This window comes from Poecilia reticulata, chromosome 5 (assembly GCF_904066995.2).
Source record: "Poecilia reticulata chromosome 5, P_reticulata-male-v2, whole genome shotgun sequence".
Taxonomy (NCBI): domain Eukaryota; kingdom Metazoa; phylum Chordata; class Actinopteri; order Cyprinodontiformes; family Poeciliidae; genus Poecilia; species Poecilia reticulata.
This window is the reverse complement of record NC_088834.1, coordinates 28,799,854-28,825,223: the sequence shown is the minus strand read 5'-3', so window position 1 is coordinate 28,825,223 and position 25,370 is coordinate 28,799,854. Positions and strand designations below refer to the sequence as shown.

General features: G+C 42.6%; 1 protein-coding gene across 2 annotated transcripts; it reads right to left on the bottom strand.

Moving 5' to 3' along the window:
- Positions 1-3,570: 3,570 nt before the first annotated feature.
- Positions 3,571-25,006, bottom strand: mtmr14 (myotubularin related protein 14). Of its 2 annotated transcripts, XM_008410394.3 has the most exons (19): positions 24,197-25,005; positions 23,298-23,452; positions 21,539-21,647; positions 21,028-21,103; positions 20,719-20,779; positions 20,485-20,607; positions 20,238-20,311; positions 19,443-19,513; positions 19,286-19,360; positions 17,843-17,909; positions 17,084-17,169; positions 15,873-15,949; positions 15,575-15,611; positions 15,423-15,493; positions 15,274-15,332; positions 14,160-14,292; positions 13,752-13,928; positions 11,279-11,485; positions 3,571-7,894 (listed from the first exon to the last, which is right to left on the bottom strand). In XM_008410394.3, exons 1-19 carry the CDS (start codon positions 24,329-24,331, stop codon positions 7,714-7,716), a joined length of 1,974 nt encoding a protein of 657 aa, XP_008408616.2. In that variant the 5' UTR covers positions 24,332-25,005; the 3' UTR covers positions 3,571-7,713. The 2 variants fall into 2 exon arrangements, with proteins under 2 accessions (XP_008408616.2, XP_008408617.2); XM_008410395.3 differs by lacking the exon at positions 11,279-11,485 and having other exon boundaries at positions 24,197-25,006.
- Between the last annotated feature and the right edge of the window lie 364 nt (positions 25,007-25,370).

Below are 25,370 nucleotides of genomic sequence, written 5' to 3'. Positions count from 1 at the left end.
ACCTGGCCTCCTGCCTGGAACGTTAAGTCTCATCAACTTGTTGTTTGTACTCATTGAGTCCATGCAACAACTGAAATAAAATAAAAAAGGAAACTATTTGAAAGTGGTGAGGATTTCGGCTGGTAAAAAGTTTAACATTTTAACATGTCCAGACACTACGCCATTTCTACGGAAGCAAACAGTACAACTATGTCAAGTAATGACAGTCTTGTGTATAGTTAGTACATTGCTGCTGTTGTATGCAGAAAAAAACAAATACATTTTGCTGACAATATCTTGGGTGAGTTTAGGAATATTGTTTACCGTGGAAAAGTCTTGACCAAATACATTATTCACATAGAACTTTTAATGTCAACACATTTTTTCATTTATGTTGCCGCATGTTACACAGAGCGGCTTGTAATGTGGGACTCACCTACCGGTCCGAGATAAATCCGTTCTCCTTTCTCTTCTTTGGGCCTTTTCCCCTTTGCAAAGAAACTTTCCAAAGACATCTGATCTGTTTCTTACTCATTTTGCTGCTTGTGGGCTCAATGTTGGCATGCAAGTAACCAGACTTCCAATGATTCACTTCCTGCTAAAGAGCCCCCTGGTGATTGAAGAAAAATCCACATATAAACAGCTTATAGTCTGGAAAATACCATAAATGAAAAAAAATCTGAATGCTCTCTGGTATTGTTCAGGGGGCCGGACCAAATGTGGAGGCGGGCCGGATCCGGCCCGCGGGCCGTAGTTTGGGGACTCTTGTTCTATAGAGTATTTTTATGTTTAATTTACTGGGGTCATCGCAGCTGAACTAACGGGCGCCCGTGAGAAAAAGAGCGACCGCAGTTCTACTTACCTGAGGCATAAAGCTACTGTACAGGAACTGCTGCAATTTGTTCTTATGTACAGATTCATTAATATACCGTTAGTTATCAGCTATGAAATTAAACTGTTCTGGAAGTTGTTGGAAAATAATATGGTTATGTTCAGAAGTGAAATTAGTTTTAAATTCTTGGGAGTACTATGACAAAAGTATAGTATATATAGTATATATACACAAAAGTATATATATATATATATATATATATATATATATATATATATATATATATATATATATATATATATATATATATATAAACTGCTTCTTTGTGTGATTTGGAACACTGTTTAATTTTTTTGCGAAGCGATAAAAGCTGGTAGCTCTTGAATTGCTACAAAATGGAGATATATTTCCCTCAGCCTATTGACTGGCAATGTTGACACCTTGAGATGCCATGAGACCTAAATCCTGAACATCATGGCATGGAGTCATCCCAGTTTTCCATGTCTGGCATATAACCATTCAGTTTAGCTTTTAAACTGGTTCTATTGATCCTGTGTCCAGACAGAGGGAACATCAGTAGCCCAGCATCATGACCTGTTTGTTCTGAAGATCCTGCAGCTTCCACTTCTCTTCCTAACATGGCGCCTCCTCAAAATTTAATTAATTTAATTTCACATATATGTGTTTCACTGAATAATTATAATTATTGCGGTAGAAGTAATTTGTTTGTTAAATACTTAATGAAACATATTTACCGTGTTTGATGTTTGTGTGGATGACTTATATTCACAGATGAAGGAGATAATTAGTCCAAGTTTGTCATTTTTTGAATATTCCGAAATTACAGCAGCTGTGATGCGCCAAGGCAAAGGCACATGTGTAAGGGAAAACACTCAATAAAAACCACACTTAAAAGATAAAAACAAATGTCCACTGTGTGACACATGTAATGGTAAAATACAGGCACAAGGTAAAATAGCCCTTTTACAAGGGATGAAGCACACCCGTTGCCATGGCAACTACCACGAGCCGAGCAGGGACTTCATTAAAAACATAACATTCAGTTCGTTACGATATTAGGTTTTCAGGCTTGATATTTATTTTGTGATCATTAATAAGCCTCTCATGAACACAGCGGTGGTTGATTAGTTAATTTTAAACTCCTGCTCTGCTATTTTTTTTTTTTAATGGAACCGAAACACACAGAATTGCGCAACACCTTGTTGAAACAATAATTACTGAGGTTATTATTGTTGTTGGGTTAGGGTTAGCTAACATGTTAGCTTCCTAACATGGCACCTCCTCACCCTGACTCTCATACTGATAGGAGGAACCACAGAGCTCTGTTAGGTAAAAGCTCATCTTCGGAAGTTGGGATATGTTTTCTCCAACAGGTTCCAGAGGAATCACCTCAAACCAGATGTTGGACTGGATTTTATTTCACTGTCATTTGTGAATGTTAGAGCCTCATTTTCAACAGTGGAGCTATAAAGGTTGAAAAAGGTTAATATTTTGGAGAAAGTCTCATCAACATCAATATTTCCACTAAATAAGAGGTAAAAAACAAAATTGTTTGATAAAGGAAAATCCTCTCAGACTCTGCGCCTGACAGCACCAAACTATTTTTTATATTAGACAATTAGTTAAATACTTAATGAAACATATTTACCGTAGGCTATTTGATGTTTGTTGTATTCACAAAGAACGAGGTAATTATTCCAAGTTTGTTTATTTAATGTTCAGAAACTACAAGCTATAATGAGCCACAGCAAAGGTAAAACCTGAACAGATGATCAACTCTAAACCACTCGCATTTTTTACACTCTGTCATTTAAGCACACCCGTTGACATGGCAACCTCCTGCGCTCCACAAGCCGACAAGAGATTATGTTAAAAACACAACATTCAGTCCGTTACGATATTAGGTTTGCAGGCTTGATTTTTATTTCTATATCATTAATAAACGCTCCCTGAACACAGCGGTGGTTGATTAGTTAATTTTAAACTCCTGTTCTGCTCGTTACTTTGGTAATGGAACCGAAACGGACAGAATTACGCAACACCTTGTTGAAACAATAATCACTGAGATTATTTTTGTTGTGTCATTAATTTGAACACGTTTTGTTGATTGTTGTTCTTCTTTAATAAAGTTATGAAGGTTTTGATAAGGAGTCAGAGGAGGACGTGCTGCTCTCAGCCTCCTGGCTGCGTTCAGTTTGTCACCTAAAGCTGAGATTGACTCAGATCGACCTTCTGCGATCCACGTATTGCACTGCTGCTCTAACAAAGCACGGACAGTTCAGAAACAATATGAAATGAGAAACAAAATTATTAACTGATTAAGTCATGTTTTAGATTGTTCTTGAAAAACTAATCAGTCACGGCTAATTAGTGGGCGCAGTCGCAGCTGCACAGTTTAACCCACTGATTTTTTACAGCAGACAGCCGCTCCCCTCTCTTGCAGGTACTGCTTAGCCCCACTAAATCTTTTAGGGGTACGCAGTACCCTGCCGTACCCCCTTACTTTCACCCCTGGGTACAAGTGTGTGTCCGAGATTAACCAGCCCACAAGAACGATATACAGACATACCCTGAAAACATGCTCTGAAGAGATGCATTAGTTCTAAGTTTTTGTATCAACATATTTGCTTAGATAGGCAGAAGTTCTTGTGTAATGAATATTTTAGATGCAGATTACCAGAAGCAAAACTCTCAATCCTACATGATCGAGATAAAAAAAAAATGAAATGAAGCTCAAACACTTTTGTCTGGTTTCTTTATTGAGAATATGCAGCTCAGCTTTCATCATAACCTGTCACCTGGCAACAATTACAAGCAATATACAACTTAAAGAAAAACTATTAAAATGCACCATCTGTACAATGAAACAAACATTTCCTTACAGATAATGAAAAAAAGACAAGTGCAATGCAGCATTTCAATCAACCCTCTAAATTCATTCTAAAACAATTATGTGACCACTTTGGGAAGAAAAACCCAACAATTAATGAATGACAAGACGATTTGAAGCATACAACAGTTGAGATTCATTCATCGGCTCCATCTTAATCTGGATTAGGATCACAAGGGCTGCAGCCTAAGCAGATGGACCCAGACTTCCCTCGCAGGTCAGCAGAGGAACATCGTCCCTCCAAAGTGTCGTGGGTCTTCCTCTGGCTCTCCTGGTGGGATGGGCCTGGAGGCGTCCTCCTAACCAGGATTCATCCATGTTAGGAGGTAATCTAACTCCTCCAGATTAGGACTCCTTCAAACCCAGAGGTATAACCAGGAGGCATCCTAACCCCTTTGACATGGAGAAGCAGCGGCTCTACTCTGAGTCACTCCCCGATGACCAAACTTCTAGACCAGGAATGAGCCATCCTGGTCCTCCAACTCTTACATGTCTCCCTGGTCCAACACACTTCAATCAAAGAGCTGAATCACCTCCCAAGTGCCGTCAAGTTCTCCAGAGTCCTGCTAATGACCTCATTATTTGACTCAGGTGTGTTGAAGTAGACGCATCTAAAAGTTGCAGGATGTTGGCCTCACAAAGCCTCGAGTTGCCCACCCCTGCCCTAGACACTCCTCAGGGTGTCATGAGACCAAACACCCTGAGGAGGAAACTCATTTAGGCTGTTTGTATCCATGATCTCATTCTTTTGGCCACTGTCCAGAGGTTGTGACCACAACCTCTGGGGATAGTAACGTACACTGACTGGTAAATGGAGAGCTTCGGTCGACAGCCGAGATAAAAACACCATTTCTGAATATTTGGGTTTCAGCGGGTGTTCTGTGATAGGCCTCACTTCCAGGATCTGAAAGCGAGGCCACAAAAGACAGAAATGGTAGGAATGAGGATGAGCAGCGCTGGACCCCAGCAGGGAAACAAGGAGACGGCTCATCTAACTTTGAGACATTCATTCGATCCAGCTGAACACTGATTGCTCCGTTTTAGATTTACTTTGACAACAAACCGCTTTACCAGACCTTTGAACTGATTCATCAAACATCTGACAGAATATAGAAACACAGACTCACAGCAGATTCCAGACGGGAACACGGGTCAGTGTTTTCATCACTGAACGAACCAAGGTTGTTTAATTATCCAACTCAATTTGTTTTTCATCAAATAAGCATTACTCTGCCAAATTGATCTCAAAGGAGAAACCAAGAAGACCTCTTCCCGTGTCCTCTGGGTCGGCTGGAAGACTCAACACAGAGCAATGCTAGTTAACAAGGCTGACCATGAAAGAATACCTGTCCTATCTGAAGGAGCAACGATGGGATGGAAACGTTGCTGAGGTTAAATAGAAGGCACAACCAAAAGGTCCTGAGGTATACCAGCCATCCACACTGTAGCAACGTTGAGCAAAAACATTAACCAGATAAAACATAGAAGGGTTAAAAACTTTAATTAAAGTCCAAAAAGTACAGTCTGCTGAGCGTGACCTTAAAGGCACAGTGTTGAGAACATTCTGGGAGCCCAAACAACCCACATTAAGAAGGCCTTTGAATTCGAGATGAAATTCTCCAGACTGCCACTCAACAATAATCTAGACTCAAGAAGATATGTATGCAGCTGACTAGAGGCCAGCATGATAAGCGCTTTATTAAGATTTTGATAAGGCCACCAGGGAACAGTCCCTTCACACATCTAATCAAACTGATTTTACTGACAAAATCAACTACAGACCAAAGAAAACATCAGAGAACATGTATAAGACAAGACTGGCGTTGGCTTGATGTTTATAGGTCAGTTCGTCCTGGCTGTACCGGATGAAAGACATCCGAAAAAGAAAAAGTTGAAGGTCATTGAACCTGTGAGCGAAATTACACACGAGATGTCAAAGCTAAACACAATGGAAAACAAGGCAGTTTTAACAGTTCAGTTTGGACATAATTTGGTACAAATGCAGACGTCAGTGATTTAATCTGCACATAGCTGCTAAAAGGCAGATGTGTCGGCGTATCGAAGAGGGTAACAGAGTTACAGGGAGCTGCTGCAGCGCCAGGCAGCCAGTTAAAACAATGACCATAAACAGATTCAGAGGATCCCTCCTACACGCAGATGACAGCATTCCTGGGTCGAAGGCCAGTTGTCACATTTTGGAATTTCCCCGCCATGTGTGAGTACAGATGGTGAACAGTCGTGCAATGTTGAAGCCAATGGACACATAGGGGTGCATGTTGCATCATCCCAGAGAGCAGAGGGGTGGGGTGGGGGTGAGGGGAGGGACAGGTGAGAAATCCCTCTTGCAAACCCAAAACATGAACTCGTTTGGCTTCACCCACTGATGGAGTTCAAGGTTTCAACACTTCAGACAAAGCACATCCACAACACGACGATGCTAAACCAGTGAACCATCAAGCGTCAGTCAGCAACTTGGTTTCGATAAACATCCGTCTCTAACTGCTTACAACTAGAAATAGGGCGAACTGACCCAAGGCCTTTCCTCAAGCACAAGAGATTGAAAAAAAAAAGTCTAGGATTTTTCTAAGAGGATCACTGATTGGCTGACAGAGTGATTTCTACTTGGACGACGGTGTTTCAATTGGACACAGAACATGTTGGATGAGGTCGATTCTGCCAAGAAATGCAAACTTATTGAATCAAAAGAGACATGAGATGAGGCCACAGTCTCATGTCATGTTACGCTTCTCTTCAGATTATGTTGAAGATTTAATTTAAGTGCGCTGAACTAAACTCTGTATGATCCCAACATGCTTTCCTCTACCTGCCGAAGTTCTTATTTTAACTCTGGATGAGCTATTGAAATATTCTCCCCATAAAGTCGTAATTTTTCCGGCCAGGTCTGCCATTGTAGACGACGTGGCATTTAATGCCGTGCACCTTCATCTTTTCAACGCAGACCGAACAGAGCTGTGTTCAAATCTGAAAAATAAGTGAGCTAATGCAGCAAATAAGAGAGACAGAACTCTAAGAGCTAGCTAGCAGAAGACTAAGTGCTGTTCTCTACACTAACCACCTGAAGTACAGTTCTTCCCTCTGGACTGGCTTTGGAAACAATAGCAGCATGAAAGAAAAGTAAAACCATTCTGACAGAACTCTTAGTACTGGGGTGGGGATTTGGGGGGATTAAAGGCTCGTCTCCATTTCGTCCCTTTTAGTCAGTCAGCCTGGAGGAAGCTAATCCTCTCCCTGAACGAGAGAACGTCTCCAGGATGGAAATACAATGTGGGCGTATTACCTGAGCAGAGCTGGTTGGCACGTCATTGAGGCCAGATGCATAATGTTTCCATCGGATGTGGACACCGTTTGAGACCTTTTGTGTTTCACACAAACATGCAAAAACCTCTGGCTGCTCCTGGATGGGGGATCATTGCTATTGGTTACCAAACTGCCGGAGTGAAGGCGGCAGCAGACTGGAAAGGGATGAGCGTGCCCGTGGTGATGGAGCAGCTGATAATTCTCCATCACTGTTCCAAACATCCGACTGGAGAAGCGAAGCTTCATTTGGACCAGGATTAGTTGTAAAAGATGTTTTCTGCCATCTTTCAACAACACAGTTCTTCTAGATGATGGTCTGGTTTACCGTGGAGCTCAACTTCTGGTCAACGCTGTGCGTCATTCTCCAGTTTGAGCTTGTTCACACGGCAGGGGGAAACAGAAACCACTGAGAAGTGTCGCGTTGTGTTGCTGTGCATCTCGTTTGCTCCTGCAGAGCAAATTCTGATTTGAAAAGAAAAAATGGAATCATAGATGTGTGTACAATTTCAGGAAACTTGCGGTTTACGAGTGATAACAGTACATGAACACGTTTTCTTGATCTGTGTGAAACACAACCATTTTGATCACAAAACTGTTTTATGCATCTGGCCCCAGGATGAGGTGAAACATGGAAGCTACGAGGGGTTGGGGGATGGAGTCACAGAGGAAGAGTTCAAACGATGGCGTTGCTGCCACGGAGACCGACCCCGCGGGCAAACTGCTCCAGCAGGCCGGAGATGGCGCCGGAAGGGCTGGGGGCCGAGGACCTGAGGCCCACGGTGGAGCTGTAGGCGGCCAGGAAGATCTCCCGAACCGCCTCCAGACGGGCCTGGCGCTCCGACGGCAGCGAGCACCTGCAGGAGAACCACAGGGTTAGAGTCAGATAAACCAACACAGTTCTCCTGAAGCATCATTAAAAAAGACGACAAAAAAAACATGGTTTCAAAAACAAGCCTGCCCGCCCCCTCGCAGCACACTGCCCACATTGCCCACATAGTCTGCTGCGCCGCAGAGACAAAGACGTTTGGTGTCGAACTCCAGCTACGAATCCAGAAGAACCTTCAGCTGTCAGCAGTCCACCTCTCACTGGTCACAGCCTTCCAAACCCTGACTGAGTATTGGATCTTTCTCTTCTTCCCAGTTCTAATGGTGCGTTCACACCAGATACGTTCTGAGCATCAGGCACATTTTTATTTTACATTCAAAAAGTCTATGTGGAGGCTCGTCGATGGCGCGTCGCGGTGAAATTTGAAGCATTTTGAGCGTTTGACGCACATAACACTGGAGTTAGAAAATCTGAACTTTCGCCACTGGACGCGGAGCGTCAGCCAATCAGAGACTCTGCTCTGTGGCGTAGTGTTGCATTTTCTCATGTGATATCAGAAAAAAAATTAACTATGGAGGACAAACTAATTGTCGCTGTTTGCTAGTCAAGTTATGACTACAAAGACAGGAACAGAAAAGGACGTTGAATGAAAGGGGATCAACGAGGAAGTTGGAATGTCAAATAAGTTATAACTTTTACCATTTGAAAATATTTCCCCCCATCTGAGCTGTCCAAATCCATCCAGCAAAAACACTGAGTCACGTTAAATAAACGCTGAAAAAACATTGTATTTAGACAAAATATGCAGGAGACTTGAAGAATTTGAGGAACATGTATGCCAAGGAGACTCCTCTCAACGCTCGCCTGGAGCTACTTTGACGTGTCTGACGCCAAATGTCTGACTTCAAAGTGCACACGCGTCAAACTTGAAGCATCGGACATATTTTGGACGGGTGTAACGCATTCGGTGTGAACGCACCATAAGTTTGGAGGAAGTCATTCGCGTTTCAGTCGGCTGCCTGGTGGTGAAATCAGACTGATGAAGACTCAACTCGGGTTGAACTTTGCTCTTTAAAAAGTTTGGTTTTGAATAATCTTTGCAGTAAATTCTTTTTATTCAAACGTATATTTGTCCTTTTCAATCAAGAAATTGCTTGAAAATGGTTCTTCTCCATAACATTTCAATAAACCTCAATTGTTTTCTTTCAAGTATGTACGGTAATTATAATAAGTTATAAACACCAACCTGCAGGTGGTCCAAGGACTGACAAGTTAATCAATGTTAACATAATAACCAAACAGGATATGATTTTTTTTAAGTTTATGTTTCCATTTTGTGCATTTAATGGAAAATATGAGTTAATTATGAAGTAACGCAGGGAATGGGGGCTGCAGTAGACTGAGCTGCGATCCTGTGGTAATGATCAAGGAAATTCATAAGAAGAAACGGCGTAGAGAGGCGAACATTGGGCCAATAGTACAAGAAAACACACCAGAGTTCCAGTAAAGCAACAGCAAGCAGATGCAGACAGGAAGAATGCCGAGGTCTGGAAGACACGATGTAAGGGTTGTTGCTGTTCAACCGTTACAGCAAAATTAACTCACCGACCAAAGCTGTTCGGCGAAAACTGACTGGTTGAAGAAGAAGAAATTAGGACAAACTGTCCAATAAAAGACCCACAGCGTGGAGAGAGGGGGAGAGAGAAGGTTCACAGGCGTCCTCCAAGTATGGGTTTCCACCTCCGTCCCCCAAGGCGGAGAACCCACTAAACCCAGGAAAGCACCGCTCCATCCAAGAAAAGTATTCATGCCCCGCCAGCCTATGGTGAAGACCTCTGAAGGTTTCGCTAGTGGTAAAAAGTTCTGGTTCTTGTGTCAGAAAAACAAAACGACTCGAAGTTTTCTTTCTTGGCCACTAAAACAAATCCAGCCCACGCTGTAAAACGGGAGTGTCTGCTGCGTTACTCAGTGGGAGCAGACTGCCAGCTGGAGAAGGATGAGGCGTTCGGGTGTCGTTGGTGAGACGCCAGCTTAATCAGACTGCCTCGAGGTCCTGCTTGGAAAACATTTCTCGGACTCAGGCGTTTGGCCCGGTGTGCTTTACACATGGGGCTGTCTGAGGAGCAGTGAGGTCAGCTCACAGACAATGAAAGCAGCAACAGGTGTGGGAGGGGAAGCACAGCATTCCTGTGTACCCCGCACAACCCGCAAAAATGCAGCCACTCCCGTGTTTTATACCTTCATAACAGAAGGTATTATGGTGTGTTCACACCAAACGCGTCTGATGCTTCATGTTCGACGCGTCTGCACTTTAAATGCAGACGCTTGACATTTTTGCTCTACACCTAGTGTTTCACGCATCTGGTTTACTTTCAAAGTCCATTTGGAGGCACGTCAAGGGCGCGTCAAAATTGCTCAAGTTGTTTTCCATTGCCGGCCCATTTGATGCGTTGGACACGCTTGATGTGTCAAAACGCTTCAAACTGTGTCGCCCTAGATGCACAGAACGCGCCACAATTAGCCCTCGACGCGCCTCGATGTAGATTTTAAATGATAGCCACACACCCTTGACGCACAGCACGTGTTTGGTGTGAAGGCACCATTAGCAGTTTGAGACTGTATGTTTTTAAAACCCTGACACCCGTAACCATAGCGTTTCCCCAAACAGCTGGTGTAGATTCTGGTTTATTTTCAGACTCTGGCAGTGAGCAATGGTTTGATCACTACGTTAAAGAAACTTAACAGTTACTCATACGAATGGTCCAACACAGAAGACCAAACCCATCAGGTCAACCACTCAGCTGTCCATTTACCCCTCAAGGACAAGGGACTCTAGTTTGGAGACATTTTGGACAGGGGGGGACAGATGGTTTATATTAAAACACACAAAAAAAAACAAGTGGTAACCTCAGGTTTTATCTTTCCAACACCTACTCTACAGCCTTCACTTGCCTCCCCAGTTGGCTTTAAAACAATTCACTCCTTGGGAAGTCTCACATGGCTTCATTAGGAACTTGCTTGGACTGTCTGACGACAGTGATCCAAACATTGAGCGTATTGTAGATGGAATTTCACAAGTGACACATAAATGTCCTTCTACTGACCATTAGTTTCCTGAATACAAACTTATTTCTTCAGTAGTTAGAACTGAAGAAGCCTTTTGGATGAAAGATGAAAAGTACTGAATGAAACAAAAAAACATTTTCCGGTCTCCTCCTCCTGAAGCACTTAGAAAGCTCCCATCATTCCCTCTGGAATGGGACTAAACTGAGCCCAGAAAGACAGATGAATTTAAAAGTAGCTCAAATTTCATGTGTAAATTCTGTGACATGCGGTACTATAGTTAAATTTCACTAGCTAAAATTTACACGAACTGCATTCCAAAACTTTCATCTGTTCCGGTTTAACTTACGTCCGCCCACTGGGCCCTTCGTCCTGGAAGCTGAAGGGCAGTGGGGAATCGTAGGCAGAGGTGACAGCAGACGAGTTGGAGGAAACCGAGGCCATCGGCTGAGAAAAGTGGCCGTGGTCGTGGATGCTGCCACAACCGGAAACTATCTGCCAGCTTCCGTACTCTGTGGACAGGGAGGAGCCTGATCTGGAGTACTCTGCTGCTAACCTGACACACAAAGGCAACACAACCAGAAAGGTTAGACAGAACTCATCACTAGCTACAGTGCTAATGTTAACAGGTTGACTGCAAACCTCTAGGAAAAAGCAGTCTCACACCACTTGATCTTCACTAAGCAGGACGCTGGTTAAAGTCTGCATCCAGGCATCATAGTCAGTAGAAACCAACAGCTACAACCTTCTTACTGATGTTGGCTTGAATTAAAAGTTGTCTGCTAGCAATGAATGTTGGCCAATGATTGAGCACCAACTCTAAATCCAGAGAAACGTTGAGAATAGAACTAAAACTACATCCAAATTTGACCCTTATAACAGGAAGTCCTACAGGACGCTGCCCACTCAAACACATTCACTACAATCTGTCCATGATCCAACGATGGAATTGACTCCAATAAATAATACACTGTATTGCCAAAAGTGTTGGGTCACCCCTCCGTATCACTGAATTCAGGTGTTCCAGACTGCTTCTACCAACAGTAGTGAATGAGCGGCTCACGTTGGGTTCAGAGCGCAGGATGGTGATGGGATCGTAAAGCATCCTATCCATAGGCGGCCATAAGTGAGAGTTAGAAGCAAGTAGAAGGGACTGGGAAGAAGAGCAGGCCAAACATGAAGCACGGTCAGAAGGTGGTGCACTGCAGAGTGAGCCCAGATCACCAACGTTCAGAAGACATCAGCTACAGACCTGCAAGGGAGCAGCAGGTGCTAGAAAAACAGCGTTTTCCTGACTTAATGCTTCAGCTCCCCAAGACGTTTTGGACAGTTTCATGTTCTGCTAGGGAATAGTTTGGGAATGACGTCCATAAAGCCATGAACATTATGAGTTCAGAGTACCTAGCCTGCGCAGAGTCCAGACCTCAATCAGATAAAACACCTTTGAGGATGAACTGGAGCAGGGGCTGTGAACCAGAGCTCATCATCCAACATCAGTGTTTGACCTCACATATACATTTCAGAGGAAAACGGTCTAAAAACCCCCAGAAATACACTCGCAACCTTATGGAAAGACTTCCATTAAAGGGACAGCATTATGTCAAATGGACTTTTTTTAAGCTTTCTGTCATGTTTTAAAGTTATTCCCTCATCAAAAACATACTTGGAATGTTGTCTTGATTCTTTCATACATGTTTGGAAAATCCTTTAATCTCCCATGGCAACCGTTTAGAGTCCCTAAACATTTGCTCTCACAAAGTACCTCTTAGGAGCTGCAGTCCTTACCCACTCAGCTCCTTCAGACTAGTCAGCATCAATTAGCAAACATCTAGCGGAACTGTGCATCTGTTGAGCTCGTTGTACAAGATACTTCTCACGGCAACAATCCCAAGAACGGCTGTAAAAGGCACAATGGAGAAAGGCTGTTGTGACGACGTGTTGAAGGAGGAGAGCTGGCAAGAGTAAGAGCTTCTTAAAGAGACAGAGGCCCAAAGTGCTGAATTACAAAGTAAAATTTATTTTAAGTCAAAGCATTTTTACAACAACTCAAGGTAACAGTTACTTGATTGTGCTATAAAATGGCGCAATCTGGGTGGAAAATGCATAACACCGCCCCTTTAAGAACAAAACCTGTTCTAGCTGCAAGAAGTGGAGCTATCAGGTATTAGATCCTGTGGTTCGACCGCGGCATGTCAGTCAGGTTCATGCGTGTGAAGGCACAGAAACATTTGGCAATATAGTGCATCTGCGAGCAGAAGGTCACGCAGTTTTCATGGGTTGATCATAGGACAGAGACGCTCACGTTCTCAAAAGAAATGACAAGAATCGAAAGAGGAAAGTATCAAAGACTCATTAAATCATCCAGTTAGTTTTTATAACAACGCATGTTTAAATAGTAGTCCAATTGGAAGATGGATGGAGACAATATGGACGGAGGCTGAAGTGAACTGAGAGGTCCCAGAGCAGCAGAACAGTGAAGTAAGCCAGAGTGTTTTAAAATGAACACCCCTGACCAACTTCCTGTTCAGCTTTACGGCGCCCTGATGCCATTTCTCTGAGTAACCAGGTAGATTACAACCTGGGGGTTTTCTACAGTCCCTAAGCTCGTCACGTCACTGCGTATTTCAGCAGTGAAAACAATCAGAGTTCTTGCAGATGCCTGACTTCTGCCCACAGGCCACGTGTGAAGCTGCTGTCTGAGCCCCACACTGCTGCAAGGATGCAGAGCAGCTGCTGGCCAGCAAATGTAGGAGATCATACAAAATTCAGAGCCCCGATGCAGAGTGGATCTAAAAACCAACTGGTTCCATAGCCACACTTACCCTCTTGTGGGGACAGCCAACGGGCTGCTGCCGGAGCGTGTGACGCCGTGGTCTGATTGGTTGGAGGAGGATGAGCTGGAAGACTTGGCCTCGTTGGCCGGATGGGAGAGAGTCTCATCCAGAGGGTTCTGTTTACACCAGGACACCATCGGAGGAGAGGAGGCAGGCGCTCTCCTCCTGGGAACAAAATATAAATACATTTCTATCACTGACATCCAGACAGCAGCTCAGCATGCACAGACTGAAGACTTTTACCATCCAGTTTTCAGTGGAAACAGAGATAAAAGAGAGAAACGATGAATGACGCAACTGGAAGTTACTGAGCTCATTTTAACTTATTATGCGATTAACTTATTTATTGCCTGAATGAAGGTCATGAAAACATGCGAGTGTGTGTGTGAGGCTGACCCGCTGGAGGCCTGGGGGTGGCCGGAGAACAGGTCCACGGGGTCAGCGTTGGGACAGGAGGCTCCAGCCAGCTCTTCGGTGATGAGGGAGAAGTCGCTGCTCAGACTGGTGATGCTGCCGCGGTCCCTGGACCCTGAGGACAGCAGGAGAACCGGAACTTTCATCACCATGGCAACAGGAAGCACGGGAGGGAACAACCTCCACTCGTCATTTAGACCTGGACAAAAGTCTTCATACATCAAGGTTCATCAGTGCGTCACTAATGCTCTATACCGGCGGGAACTTTGATTTTACGTTTTACACACATATCATCCATTTAAAAAGAATATCTGTTGCTTCTTTCCAAATGTCAACAACTACTGTTCTTTTTGTCAGTGTAGCGGTGAAGATGTTGAACATTTATCAACATCGTGCATCTTTAAGAGTTCAACCTTTTCTTTAGATGAAATGGGTGTAGTCAATCTAATTATAATCCTAGCAAAAGTGAAAGGAAAAATCCCTTCATGTAAAGAAACTTACTCGTCAACACACGCTGCCTCTGTTGAAAAATTTCATTTAAATAATCAGAAACGTGGAAAAACAAAAACCATCTTTTAAGCAGACACCTTTGCTATACTGTTTTTTTTAGTTGTAACAGACCCTTTAATACAGGAAAATAATACCGTCTGAGTAGAGTAAAATGTACCATTATTTTATAGATTTTTTTCCCAGATCACATTTCTTTCCAGCTTTATGAGTCAAAAGCCCTAAGCAGAGCTGTACTTTTATTTTAATCTTGTAACTGCTTATTGTGCAGGAACTACACATCTAATTTATTCATGTATAAATATATTTCACTTTTTTATACTTTATTTTACTTTAGGCCTTTGAGTAAAACCAATAACCTGAATGTTTGTGGTTACCATTTTGTAATATTTATACACTGGTCTACCATTTTTTCTTTAATGTAATCTGATATTACTTATTGTGTCAAAGATCTATTTTTGTATTATTTGTTCAAAATAATTTAGTTTTAAATTGAAAAAAGGTTCCTTCAGCAGCTGTGTAACTAAGGACTCCTTCGTGTCTCTAGGGTTCGGCGGCAGCCGTCATGTTTCACAGCAGGTGGACGTACTCAGCTGGCAGAGGTCCTCCACAGTGAAGTCACTCTCTTTGAAGTGGGAGTTTTTCCTCCTGAAATGTGACAAAGATGAACAGAAATGTGTCACAGTGACAACAGATTTCAGACAGCAAGAAACAGAGAGAGAGGAAAGCGGGCATCACCTCTGTTTCCTGAGAGCAGAGAACTTCTCTGAGACGATGTGCTTCAAAAAATTGAAGCAAAAAAAGAAAATCTGAGGGAAGAGAAACATTCTGCGTTACAGACAGAAAGAAAACTCCCGGAAGCAGAGTTTAGAGGCGCGGAGCAGGAATACCTCTTCCCCTTTGGAGAGTCGATCTGGCAGCATGTGACTGGAAAAATAAAAAAACCACATCACTGACAAACAGCAGACAGCAACGTCAATGGGCAGCTCATGCTAACATATTAACTAGAACAACCTAACCTTCTCACTTTCTTCTCCTACTACTCTCCAATTTGCATTTATTGCTGTTATTTCAACTGTTAACTGTGTTTTCTCTCAGTCATGTTCTGATTGGCTGAGGTACCATTCAGCTGCTAGCTTCTACTGCTGCTACGCTATGCTGCTGGTGCAGATGAAGGGATCGGTTTACCCAAAGAGAAACCAGTCATAAGCAATGGTCAGGTAGAGGATCTCAGCAGGCTCCAGGTTGGCGTGCACGGCACCGTCCTGTGAAGACGACAGCAAATCTCAGCTTTATGCTAATTGATCACTTTGTGGAACAGAATCAGATTGTCTTGAGAACAGCAGATCTAGGGTTATTTAGTTTAGACCAGTGTTTTTCAACCTTTTTTGAGCCAAGGTACATCGTTTTAATTGAAAAAATTACAAGGTACACTACCAACCAAAAATGTAAACAAAGATACTCTGTATCTGCCAATATTACATATAGTCATTCTTATCAAAGTGTCTTGAATAGGAATTAAATAAACACAAAAATTTATTTTGATCATATTTTACTTTTTTTTAATTTTAAATTGCACTTAACACGTCCACTTCAAAAATACACCTGAACAGTGTCACAAAAAAATTGTGTTGTAAAAATTCTCGTTTTAATGTAAAATGCTCTGCACCTACTGCAATCTAGTGATAACATTACATGATTACGCCGCTAGTCACTACTATAGCAAAGACACTCAAAGATGACATTATTTGCAGATAATTCGTTTTCAAAACATCTTGTAAGACCAATTACCATATTTTCCGGACTATGAGCGCACCATACCTTCAATTTTTTTGAACCCCCCTTTGGAAACTTGCATACATCAGTATCTCTGCCGCTCTCGGTTTCCCATAAGGACCCAGCAGAGGGCTGCGTCCTAATAACTCCTGGATATACTAAGGACGCAGTTCTCCGTCTCCAAGTCCGGTTTTGTTAATGCCGAGTTTACATGCAGCGGCTCCATTTCCCTCCTGTATTGCCAGATCGATACTCCTCAACTTAGAAGCTGCATCATAGGAGTTTGAAAACATTTCTCCGTCGTGCCTGCTGCTATCATGTGCTTGTTCTAAATTAAATTTAGCGCGTTCTTCTTTGATTTCCAATTTTGACTTCCAATGATTCACTTCCTGCTAAAGAGCCCCCTGGTGGTTGAAGAAAAATCCACAGAAAAGCCACATGTTCGGCAAAAAAAATTAGAAGCTTATATTCTGGAAAATACGGTAGGTGAAATTGGATAATTTCCACAGCACACCTGACGATCACTCACAGAACACTAGTGTGCCGTGGCACAGTGGTTGAAAAACACTGGTTTAGACAACTTTTGGGGTGATTGGACAACAGGTAGAGAGGAGAGGACTTACTGCCCACAGGGAGAGTCTGAGGAGGGAAACAAACAGCGGCGTTCGGTCCCAGCCTGATATGCAGTGCACCAGCAGCCCGCTGTCATCTGAAACACAAAACACCCTTCAGAGACGAGCTTTTAGGACAAGAAACGAGGACAAACTTGAGCCATCTGGAACACTGTCAACACAGGGAGGTCAGCGCATCATCCAGAGGGTAAAACTGACCAGCTTCCTCCTCTGACAGGAAGAGGCTGCTTTTGGTCATACAGTCAGTTGAGTCGCCACGTATGCAGAATGGTAATGATGGACACCAGAACCTCAATGACCCAAAGGTCACCCTTCAGAGAGAGTGGGGCGCTAGGGGAGGGTACGGCTCAGCAGACGAGAAGTCGACTCGCTAACAGCAAGAGATGTCATTGTGGCGCTGTATGACAGAGGCCAGGCTGCGGTGCCACCTGTTGGGCCCTCTGACCACCAAGAGCAGGCAAGATGTCTTGCCCAAGGGACACAACAACAGAGACGGGCGTGGTGGGATCAAACTTCTACCACTGTTGCCGTCATTGCCCACAGTGACTGCCTGGCGTCATCGACTGAACGCCCCACTGGGTTTCCCTTTGATCGAAAAGTTGAAGTGATTTGAACAATAAACTGGATTACTGGGATTGTTTGGAAATTAACTGAAATGTCGTGGGAATGACCCCAAAGTGAGGTTATGAGCGGATGCGAGCGCAGCCGATCCAGACCCAACCAACCCCCTGCAGCCACAGGTTCCCTTACCATCGCTGTTGATGATGTGGAGGAGCAGCTTCAGGTAGTTCTGGGTCTGCTCCACCAGGTCCCACGACTGGATCCGTCCATGCACACACAGACACATCAAAGAATGAAAACAATCGTCTCTGCGCCCCTTCTGCAACTCTAGGCTTTAAACAAACCAACGCTATTCTTCCTCACCCACTCTAGAATTACAAACGGTAGACATGCTTGGTGAAAATCAAACACTGAAAATATTTTCTGTGGTTAAATTATCACTTGGAAAGTTTCAGCACTGTGTTGTCACAAACAGGTGCGTCTCTATAAGTAGGAATATCATAGGAAGTTCTTGATTTTTGGAATCCAATTCAAAAAGTGAGACTATTTTAAAGTTCATGACACCAGCATGCAACAACATGCATGCCGTCTGTCAGAGGCTTCCCCAGAACCGCTGTAATACAGACTGCTACAGGAAATTTTCCCTGCCCACAGCCATCAGCCTCTATAATCAGTCTAAAAAAACTTTAATTTCCTTTTCTGATCATTAAAAATTAAACTGAATTATTTCATGCAATTAAAAATCAAACATGAGAATATGACATTTCATGGAAAAAAAAAAATTACTAGAGAAATGTGGCCCTCTGATTGGGTACTTTACAGTCAGTATCTGCTCTCAGTAGTTGGTCTGGTGGCGCTAGTCTGTATTCTTCCTCATGAAAACGAGTAGCGCTACTTTAACATATTTTTACTCAAGTAAAAAAGTATATTCAATTACTAAGTAACTCATCAAATTATCATTTAATAGTTAAAAATGACAATCAGACCCAAAAAAAACAAAAATGTGTAAATTTTTGCATTTTAAGGAACAGAATGACGATAATTCATATAACAAAAAGATTTTACAAAATCAGGCAAAAGAAAAAAATTAAAAAAAAAACCATAATAATTCAACAAAATTTTACTCGAGTAAGAGTACCGATGCTTAAAATTACAGTCTAGTAAAAATACTCCTAAAAGTACATTTTTTCAAAAGAGTTGCTCAAAAAATGTTACTGAGTAAATGTACCTAGTCACTAGCCAACTCTGGTCAAAACTAAACAAAACTAGAATAAGAGAGCATTTTATTGGTCTATTCTCCGTTTCTGGGAAACTGAATGTTGCGTTGTATTATCTTTAAGCTATAACATTTACACAGTTAATATCAAAGCCAACAATAAGCTACTTATTCATTTTGAATAATAAAAACCAGAATCTATCCCTCTGTTTGTATTACACTTACAAGTTTAAACTTTTTTTTTTAAGTCAAAAACAAATACATTTTATTTTCATTTGAGATCGAGTTGTGAAGTTACAAAGGCTGCTTACTCAGACCCTTCCCAGTTTGGCCACTACATGGCACTAAAATGCCTCCAACCCCAACACCAGAGAAGAGAAAGCAACAGCAGCGGCAGAGCGCTGAGGAGAGCCGACCTGGTACCGAGTCCAGTCGATGTTCAGGTTCTGAGTGAAGCGCGCGGGGATGGTCAGGGGAGCGTCCACGAAGTCCTGGCAACGGAGACACACACACACGCACATCACCACTCGTCCCAAGCACACACCAGGCCAGGGGAAGGAGCAGAACCAGTACCTGATTCCAGTTGAACACCAGGCCCTCCGCTGTGTAGTCTCTGTCTTTGTAGTCCTTAAAAAACTCGCAGCCTGAAAAGAACGAGAAAGACTTTTATTCCCAGCAGACGCCAAGCTTCACCCCCCCCAGCCTTCTTTAAGAAACTATTAAACATGATTCTTATTAGTCTGATGTAATAATCTGACCCTAAATGTGACATTTTTATTGGCTGGGAGCAGAAAATCGTAATTACCTCAAATAAAATAGTGGAAAACAATCTGTAGAAATAGGCCTGCCACGAAAATTTTCTGGACAATAAATTGTCCCTGAAGTTTTGCAATAAACAATAACATTGTTGTTTTGAGATCTTTTTCCAAGTACTATAATGGCAACAGCATAACAATAATGCAAAAACACATTCTCAAAGATTAAACTTTATATTCTAATGAACATTTAAACAATTGGAACTGGAAGATATTTTAAATACTCAAAATAAATAAATAAAATTAATTAAAGTATCTGTAAACAAAATTATCCTTCAAAAAACAGTATAAGTTTAGACTTTTGCTACCCAGTTTTTGGTAGAAAGGGAAAATAAATGGTAAATTAAAACATTTTAATTTATCATGCAATTAAATGACGTATTGCTTATAGTGACAGGCCTACTGGAGTAACTGGAAGACAATCTTTACAATTATATTCTCATTTATTGAACGACTTATTGATATGATTAATAGGTAAAATCCCAACTTGAGGAAATTGAGCAACAGGTGGAAACTTCAGCTTTCAAAGCAGAATCCTGACTACTTTCTCCACCTGGGTAAGGCACGGAGAGCAGGGTGAAGTCGGCGTAGCGCTGCGCCTTGTCCACCTTCTCAGACGACGTCACACTGCCAAGGCAACGACAACAGAAGATGTCAGTGACAACAACTCCTAGAACTGGGAATACGCTCTGATCCAAATAATGAGAAAAGACAAGATGCACGGCTGGTCAGCTGGAAGAAAACATACACTAGAGGTAGAAAGAGAAACGATGCCAGAGTTATTGAGGAAAGCGGCTTACTTCAGGCCGAATTTGACCTTCTTGTTCTCCACCATGAGGTCACAGATGTAGCGAACTGAGAGGTAGCGAAGCAGCTTGATGTCATGACCTCGAACTTTGTCGAAGAGCTGGGACTCGCCGTTCCTAAGCAGCAGGAGAAATGGCAGCAGTTCATGAAGCGAACCTGAGAGAAACCCTCGCTAAGGGTTTCTCTCTTAGTGAAGTCAGACTGAGACAATAAGCTGCTGTCGTCACCTGACTGCCGGGTCGTCCTCGGGAACCTCCTCTGGCTCGGTGCAGGTGTCGTCACTGCCCCCTGCAGACACACCAGGAAGAGTTGGATACTAAAAGGCTAGGGAGCAAAAGTCTCTCTCATGAGAGAGCAAACAGTAGAAGAAGAAATGATTGAAGGCAGCTTTCAGCGGTTAAAACATGGAGGAACAGCTGCTCCTACTATTCACAGCTGAAATCTGAACCGACAATCTTTCTGCAGAACTTCCCCGCTTGGGTTATGTGTATGAAAAAGCAGCATTTTTTTAGGTTGTTTATTTTTTGTTTTTTTACCTGAGAAGATGTAGTTGTAGCCCGTCCGCCCATACAGTTCCCCCCAACCTGCCAGGGTGGCTGAGCGGCAAATGTGCTGCAGGGAGGAAAACAGACCTGATTAGACGAGAACAGATCTGAACAACCGTTGATTTTTTTTTAAGGGGTATCAGAGGAATTGGGGCCGAACTCTAAAGAACTGCAGAGTTTTTTGCTTGGGGGCTGGGGGGGAGATACTTATTTTCAGCAAAAGAACAGTGAAGAAATATTGAGAAACACAGAGTGGATGAAGAACTGCAAACAGAGAAAGAAAATCAGAGAATAAACAGCTACTCTGCCTAGCAACAGGCCAGGTCGTCGTTTCCTAGAGACTAGCTGATAAAAAAAAAATAAAACTCTTCGACCTGAAGAGCCCGGTGTATGTCCAGTATTTCTGGGTGGAATTTGACACGTTTCACTCGTGGCGTTGATTTTAAACATCCAGCACAGAGCACAGGAGAAGCACCGTGGACAGACAGACAGACAAACCCACCTTGCCGTTGTAAAGGATGACGGGGCAGACGAACCTCCCTCTGCAGCGAGCCATTTTACTTCTGCTCACCAGGTCCTGCAGCTTGCTGATCTGCACCGTGCTCTCAAACCTACACACACACACGCACACACCAAAACCTGCTCTTTAACTCAGTCTGTCAGTAAATGGAAGAGGCTCATCATGCGTCATAATTCTGTGAGGATACAGTAGCTGGACTAAACTGGACTTAAATTCATTTGGGCTGCAGCGTCCCACAGCAGTGTGTGACCAAGCTGGTGGTCTGCATGAGCAGGATGTGGCATTACTAAATATCCTAAATTTTCAGTGTTTTTTAAACCAACGAGGTCGATAGCAGGTTGGGCTGTTTGAGAGGACCTGTCGCATTGTCATGGGAACATCCAATTAAATGTTCTCCTGTTGTCCTTTTTCTTACAATGAACAGTAGAAGATGGATCTGCAATGAGTAGTTATTGTTTTTTTTTCTTTTTACAACCAAACAGGAGCGCCCCCTTTGAGGCTCAGCAGAAAAGTTAAGCTTTTTCTGGAGCAGAACTAATCAGACCCAAATACAGCAGCAGTTACTAAGTCATGACACAAATCCTGAACCAATTACGACCAAACAACCTCTGGAACTGAAATCAGAGGAAATTTAGAATATTTCTATAACCAGCACACTGAAAAAATAAATGTAAACATCTGGTTTCTAAGACAACAAGTGAAGACGTGTCAGAGAGCACCGAGCCGTTTCTGCGAGTTTACAAGGAGCAGAGACTTTCTGGGTTTAATGTTTCTGCTTTAAAGTTAGAAAAATTAGTTTCCAGGGCCGGTCCAGTCCTTTCTGAGGCTTCGGGCAGATTTTTATTTGGGGGGCCCCCTGTACCAAACATGTCAACACCACATGCTTCATCATTCCTAAGCTACTCTATTTGTGTAGCATACCTGCTGTCATCTACTAGCATCTTTTCTAACCATCTCACATCACAGCAGTGTCTATTAATTTTAACCTTACAGGAGGAAAGAACTAAAAATAAATAAACAAAAAAAAAAAATTTCAAAATGCAAAGTGATATTTAAGTAACAGCAGCTGATAAACACTAAATTCACAGTAAACAAGAAATCTTGCATGATATATAATATTTTCCCCAAAAAGTGCGAGCAGCCATCAACAGGAAGAGATCAACCAATATTTGTGTGACTGTGTGGTAGCATTTAGTTCGTATTATTTAATGTTATTTTAAGTATATATGTATTTTTATGCTAGGCAGTCGCTTAACTCACATATGCCTTGGGCCTGACCTGTGAGTCATTCACTAAATTAATTCAGTTTAGTGAGAAATTGTTTTCTCAACAGCTTGTAAAGTGATAGATTTTCTATTTTCCAAATGAAAGTCAAATTTTTACTGGAGTTTCTGTACCTTGCATAACTTCATGTATGTATCAGAAGTACATACATGCTACAGAGTGTTAGCTTCTCTGGCTTTTTGGTTCATTGAGCTCCACTTGAGAGCAGCCTGTAGTTTTAGAGGCAAAGGAAGGGGAAAACACAGCCATAAAATATTATGGCGAGAAAGATTTTGTGAGCACATAAGCCAAGTGCTGGCAGAGACAGTCGCTGCTCCAACAGTCAGCGATAAGACAGAAGGATCTGTTGAATCACTGCATGTTTCCCGTTTCTGCAGCAGTGTAAAGTCACGTTACACAGCTGTCACTTCCTCCCTCTGCCTCAGAGACACTGGCTGCTCTCTGACGGGGGACGAACCTGTCTCTATCTCTGTCCACCTCTGTAGACTCGTACTCCAGGAAAACGATCTGGCGGGGGTAGTGGCCGCAGACCTCTCCGCTGGAATTAGAGATGATGCTGTACTTGTAGTCTCTGTCAAACAGTTCCAGACATCGTTTCTCTATCGCCTCCACCTGAGGAGGAGGGACAGGGTAACATAATGCTGAATTAATATCAGAGGTGGGTAAAGCACCCATAAATTGTACTTAAGTAAAAGTAGTTATTTCAACACAATTCTAACTCATGTAAAAGCAAAAAGTAGTTAGTAAAACGTCTATTTAAATACTAATTGATCAAATTATCATTTAATATTTATAAATTACATCAGATGGCCTAAAACAGGGCTGTCCAAAGTCAGTCGTGGAGGGCGGCCTCCTGCGTGTTTTATTTCTCTTCCTGGTTTAGCACACCTGCATCAAATGATGGCTCATTAGAGGACCTAAGGAGGACATTGACTTGCTGAGGAGGTTGTTACTACCGACTTTGGGCACCCCTGGACTAAAATATACATTTATGTGGAAATGTTGGTATTTTATGCACTGGACGGAAATAGTAATTCATAAGTAACAACATATAAGAAATTCAGGTAAAAAAAAAAAATCCAAATCAGTTTCTTTCAAAAAAAAAAAAAAAAAGCATACGAAGCTTTAATAAAAACTGCAGGTGAATTTTTGTTGTTCTTCATTCAGTGGGTAAAGAATCCAGAAATTTTACTCAAGAGCAGCGATACTTAATAAAATTACTCAAGTAAAAGTTAAAACTACAGTATAGTAAAAAATACTCCACAAAGTTTTTTGTTTTTCCAAAATGTTACAAGTAAATGTAATTGAGTAAATGTAACTAATTATTACCCAACTCTAAATCGGAAAACATCTTACCCGAGGACTGACTTCCTTTGCTCGATACTGTGTCTTGGAGAACAGATCGATCAGATCCGCAATCTGCTCGCTCTTTCTCACCGACAGACCGGAAACCGTATAGCCGCCGGCCGCGGAGGGGGAGGCGGCCATCATGGCGTCTCGAGCCGCGGTGGTCGCCTCCAGCCGCACTCGTCCTCCTTCAAAGACTGCAGAGCCCTGTCCTTTGGAACGGGAAGACCGACCAGGCCATCCCTTCCCGGCGAGCTTCTTCCTGACTGCCCGCTTGAGGGGGCCAGAGCCGGGCGGTCGTCCTGAATTCACGGCAGCGGTGAGCAGCTCCACCCCAGGAAGACACGAGCCGCTGTCGGGCCGCAGGCGGCAACCTGCCGGTGGTCCTGGGGTTAGCTACGCAGCTACAGAGCTAGTAATGTTTCGGTGAAGCCAGTTTTGCACATCGAGGCTAATGTTTTTAGTCTGGTTTCTATTCCTGTGGAAAACCCGTACTATCCCTTCGGGGCTCCTCTCCGAATTTGAAATCAGGAAATCTCCAGGATCCTTCCAAGCCCGCTCAGTGAAACATCACCATGACGACGAACAGGGCCAGATTAAATAGTTCTCACACGAAATTAACGCGGCTGCAGTTAATGTGACCGACAGGTCCAACAGGACAGTCCAGCGGTCTGAGTTGCACAAAACAAGTGATAAACAGGAAGTTGACTGAATCACGTGACAATCACCCTGGCAAACAACGTTGTGGAGCCTTACCGCCTCCTAGTGGTTAGGGTTTTACATCACAAGCATAATAAATAAATCTGTCCGTTAATTCCAAATTATAAAGGATAATGGCTGCAAATTTAAACTTCTTCCCTGTTCCTTTAATCTCTGCACTGCGTTTACACATTTCTCTTAAGAACGATATCTAGTTTGCAATTTGTCTGGAATTCATAAAAAAGAAATAAGTCTGCCCTTAGAGACTTGGATAACACTTTCTGTATTTAGTCAAGTTGAACAAATTAAGATTTGGGTGCAGCAAAAATCTACTTTGATTAAAAGTTACTGGAGCCTATTTACAACAAAATTTAAAAAATCAAAATGTTTTATTACATTACATATTTATACTATAAAGATGACTACTGTGTGCTGTACCAAACATTTTCCAGGATTGTTAAATGGGTTGATGTGTTTGGTAATA

Excerpts from the sequence above, each read along its gene's own strand:
- mtmr14 (XM_008410394.3), bottom strand. The coding sequence starts at position 24,331 with ATGATGGCCGCCTCCCCCTCCGCGGCCGGCGGCTATACGGTTTCCGGT. Across the intron at positions 15,333-15,422 it reads TCTGCTCTCAGGAAACAGAG|GAGGAAAAACTCCCACTTCA; the intron begins GTGATGCCCGCT and ends GTCACATTTCAG. Across the intron at positions 13,929-14,159 it reads CACCCCCAGGCCTCCAGCGG|GAGGAGAGCGCCTGCCTCCT; the intron begins GTCAGCCTCACA and ends TTTTGTTCCCAG.